Consider the following 4,842-nt stretch of genomic DNA (forward strand, 5'->3'; position numbering starts at 1 on the left):
CTTATACATACCAGCAACAAGCTTAGCCAATGTATCTTCATCGCTTAGTAGTGCGGTAGCACTAAATGGCAATCTGTGTACCAGATATGTCTTCAAAGCCCACATCTGCAAGAGTTCCAGTGGTTCATTCTCGGGTAGGTGTTGCCGTACCTTGACCATCAAGGCCTCGTGTGCTTTAGACGATGAAGCCATCTTTGAACTTTGAAATCGGTTACTATACTTGAGCCCGTCACGCTGTGGCAAACAATGTCACGGTGTTCATTCTTTTGCGCTCTGTATGTACTTTAAAATATGTCACAATCATAGTCACAGATACTGACACTGCTTCTTGTCAAACAGTCACAGTCAAGATGCTGATCATGGCTCTTGCTCATGAAGAATGTTCGCGCGAAAAATATTATCGAATTTTGGGAGTTCGACACTTTGGGTTTTAGGGTTTAGATAAGTTTGGTTCATAGCCTCTCGTTTATATTGCCTCTGAATCGTCTCTATTGAAATATTAGTACAAATGGTTCCGTTCCGCGGTATTAATAAATGAATACAAAGAAGTGAATGTCGACGATATAGATGGTGTACTGTGTGTATATGGCCGAAGTGTGTTCGTGTCTGTACTATGTGTATATGGTCATAGTGTTCTTATTTGTTGTGTGTGGATAAGAACATAGGGGGTGCGTATTTGCCAACTCACGAGTCTATTGCAAAGGAAAACAATACTCGCACAGCATATACATTATGTATAATAAAGTATTTGCCGTCATAATGGAGTGTATGCTACTGATTGATATGGCCTGAGAGAGTGAGTACCATACAGCCTGAGCCCTGATATCATATTCCAATGTTGGAAAACGGCTTAGTCGATTGATTTGTACTTTGTGTAAAATATTATAATTCGCCGTATAGAGTCCACTATTTGCCCATACTTTATGTCAAAGTCACTCCTCACTCGTGGTTGTATCTGTACTAACTACTTTGGTATCTAGTCTCAAAGAGCTCTCACCCACGAATATTCATTGCCCAGTTGTCTATGTCTTTTAACTAATTTGTTGCAATCATATAAACACCAAATCACCTTATACCTTTGGCATGACAATGAAATGAACAAATCATCACAATCTTGTTCACCCTTCTGGATTGACTACCTGCATTCATTGTGATATTCCGATCTCTAATGTCTAACTTATCTGTGCCTTATACCTCATATATAGTAGCAATAAACTGAACAAATCGCGTTCTCCTTCATCCCTCTTATATGAGTACATTGCAATTATTGTGTCAGGATCGCCTAGGATAATACTCGAATCATCTACGTCCTACACCGAATACATGGTATATAAAATAATCACAATCATACTTGCACTTAGTACATGGCAACAAACAAAACACAAAATCACAATTTGGTTCATCCCTCTCGAATCACAAGTTTGAATGTTTTTTGCTAGATCGACTAGGCACGCCCCCACGGATTTGCAATATACACATTACATACGGCATACACCTTTGACTTGCACTTGATGCTTGGCAATAAAACAAACACATAACATCGCGATGCACCCATTCCTTCTCACCAGGATGGCACCTCGGCAGAACCTTCCCAGCTCTACATACACCCTACTGATTGTACGAGATATTATCTCAGATCATACCCTGCGTGTGAGACAAGGCACGCATGCAAACTACATATTGATCGTTATTGATGTTTTATTGAATACTTTATTTTTAAATACAAAGGGGGTCCTCGGCGATACAGCACAGAACGGTATCATGGCACCGCCATAGCCGCGCACAAGTAACTTATTTTGATTTCTTGTAGTGGTTGATAAGTCCGTTGGTAGAGCTGTCGTGCGATGTGACCTCGTCCTGGCCATCCAACTCCGGCAGAATGGCCTTCGCCAGAGCTTTTCCCAGCTCCACGCCCCACTGATCATACGAGTTGATATTCCAGATCATACCCTGTACGTGGAACTTGTGCTCGTACATTGCCACCAATGAACCCAGCACGCGCGGGGTCAGCTTGTCGAACATGATGGAATTGGTCGGCTTATTACCCTTGAACACCTTGTGGGGCAAGATGGTCTTGATTGTATCGGCATCCATACCACTCTTCTCGAGCTCGGCCTTGGCCTGGGCCTCGGACTTGCCGTTCTGCAAAGCCTCGGGCTGCGCAAAGAAGTTCGAAGCCAATATATCGTGGTGCAGGCCATTCTGGACCGGGTTGTGTGTCTTGATGGGGATCAGGAAGTCGGCCGGGACCAGCTTAGTACCCTGATGAATCAACTGGTAGAAAGCGTGCTGTCCGTTAGTACCGGGCTCGCCCCAGGCAATGGGGCCGGTGGAATAGTCGACCTCATTGCCATCCCGCGATACGAATTTGCCGTTGGACTCCATATCGCCCTGCTGGAAGTAGGCTGCGAATCGGTGCATGTATTGGTCGTACGGCAGGATGGCATACGTCTCGGCGCCGAAGAAGTTGTTGTACCAGATACCAATGAGAGCCTGGATCACGGGGATGTTCTTCTCCAGCGGCGCGGTCTTGAAGTGGTTGTCCATCTCGTGGGCACCCGCCAGGAGCTCGACAAAGTTGTCAAAGCCGATCGACAGCGCAATGGGCGTACCAATGGCAGACCACAGCGAGTAGCGTCCCCCAACCCAATCCCAGAAGCCAAACATGTTCTTAGGGTTAATGCCGAAGGCCTCTACATCCTTGGCGTTGGTGGAGAGAGCGGCAAAGTGCTTGGCCACGTGCTCCACGTTGCCACCCACCTGTCCGAGGAACCACTCTTTGGCAGACTGCGCATTGGTCATGGTCTCCTGAGTGGTGAAGGTCTTGGAAGCTACCAGGAACAGGACGGTCTCGGCGTTTACTTTCTTCAGGGTCTGCAGCGTGGGAAAGAAACATGTGTTTTGGGTCAGTCAGATTGATAGTAACAAAGATGCGCAGTTTTGTTGGGCATATTTGGAGCACGTCTACAATTGAATGTATGGTATAGATGTGTACAAATTTGGTTCGCGAGGACAATAGATTTCGAGAAGCAGACGGTTGGTTGCGAGGAAACTGTGTACAGATGGAACAAGCCTTTACGTAGGAACAGCACTAGCAGAGGAGGTTGAGGAAGGACCGCAGGCGGCTACAAACACAGTATTTGCTGACTTGTATATATTTATATATACATTTGCACAACTGCTTATGGGAGACAACATCGATCAAAGAAAAGATGTAGGTATAGATGCGATACACGTAAAAGAAACGTAGTACTCGTATACATAACCGATTATAGGCTTATACATACAAACATGGCCTCGTGGAATACAAAGTCTTTACCGAAGCCAAACCTCCATACCTCAGCAATGTGCGTGCCATCGACGTTGGACACGAAGTGCATGTTGAGGTCACGCTTGGCGTACGGCTTCAGAGCCTCGCACACCATCACGGGCCCCAGATCAGAACCACCGATACCAATGTTGACAATGTCCGTGATAGCCTTTCCGGTGTACCCCTTCCACTTGCCATTGCGCACCTCCTCAGTGAACTCCTTCATGTGGTCCAGTACCGCGTTTACTTCGGGCATGACATCCTTGCCGTCGCATTTGATGGGTGTGTTGGAGCGGTTACGCAGCGCCACGTGCAGCACGGCTCTGAGGAACAACGAGGGACGAATGAATGGATGGATGAATTAATAAATACATTACAAGTACGTGTGCATACGAAAACGAGATATAAATGTCTAGCATGACCCATTGCAACTATTACAGATAGATTGCTGTATTCAGAAACGCGGTAGCAAGGGAAAGTGGCTGGGGCATACTCAGTTATAGGTTTCAATAGCATACGTATACAGCACGGAAAAAGACAAATTACCTGTCCTCGGTGATGTTGATTTTCTCTCCGTTGAACATTTTGTCGCGCATAGTCTCCACCTTGGCTTGCTTGGCTACGTCAAAAAGAAGTCCCATGGTCTCATCCGTCACAATGTTCTTAGAGAAATCGACCTGCATTTATAAATATTTCATTGCATTGGGATGTTACAAAGGAAGTGGATCTTGGCTTGGATACAATCGTTCTGTATGCATAACCTATTACGACGAAAAACCGTGCATTTATACTAAACCATACTCAATCGGACTAATTGGGAGATAATAATAAAATAACCAAGCAAACCACCGTTCAGCTCGATCATTCATCGAGCAATCAAAGTCAGCGACGTATAAAGCGATAAATCTTAAGCATAAGATGTTTTTCACGTGTCACCCGGTGTGAAGTGTAGATTTAACTGTTATAATCTGAAATAAATATTACTAGAAAAGCCAGCCGCAGCCAAGAGAATCAATTAATGCGACAGACGAATTCATTTCGCAGCATAACAATGATTGCTATGTATTGTTCAATTACTGAAGAGCGCACAATTCAAATACGTACTTCAGCGAGAACGAAACTTGACACCAGACTTACACGAATGTTTGAGACGGTAACCGTTACTCTTGAGATCATCGCGTTTACCGACAAACAGATAGTGTCCCCGATGCATCTATACACGACCAATCGCAAAAATGATATGCCAACTAGTACTACATACTACATTAGCAGATGAAAAATCTATTGAGGACTAGAACACAATTAGAAACCGCAACATGCACCAGATTTTTCAGGGAATAATATAATGGTGACATTATTCAACTCAGACTACACAAGCATAGTGTAATTGGAACTATAACAATATATATCTATAAATGGGAAAGCGTGCATACATATATAGATGAATACGAATTTATATATATATATATATATATTATATATATATATATATATTATATATATATATAATGTGTGTGTGTGTGTGTATTAAT

At 43.8% G+C, this 4,842-nt stretch overlaps 1 protein-coding gene across 1 annotated transcript; it reads right to left on the reverse strand.

Moving 5' to 3' along the window:
* Positions 1-1,791: 1,791 nt before the first annotated feature.
* On the reverse strand, positions 1,792-3,993 carry SARC_07044 (glucose-6-phosphate isomerase; the record flags this gene model as incomplete). The annotated part of the gene is made up of 3 exons (XM_014299017.1): positions 1,792-2,874; positions 3,339-3,633; positions 3,857-3,993. 3 exons carry the CDS (start codon positions 3,991-3,993, stop codon positions 1,792-1,794), a joined length of 1,515 nt encoding a protein of 504 aa, XP_014154492.1.
* Between the last annotated feature and the right edge of the window lie 849 nt (positions 3,994-4,842).

This window comes from Sphaeroforma arctica (assembly GCF_001186125.1).
Source record: "Sphaeroforma arctica JP610 unplaced genomic scaffold supercont1.535, whole genome shotgun sequence".
NCBI lineage: Eukaryota > Ichthyosporea > Ichthyophonida > Sphaeroforma > Sphaeroforma arctica.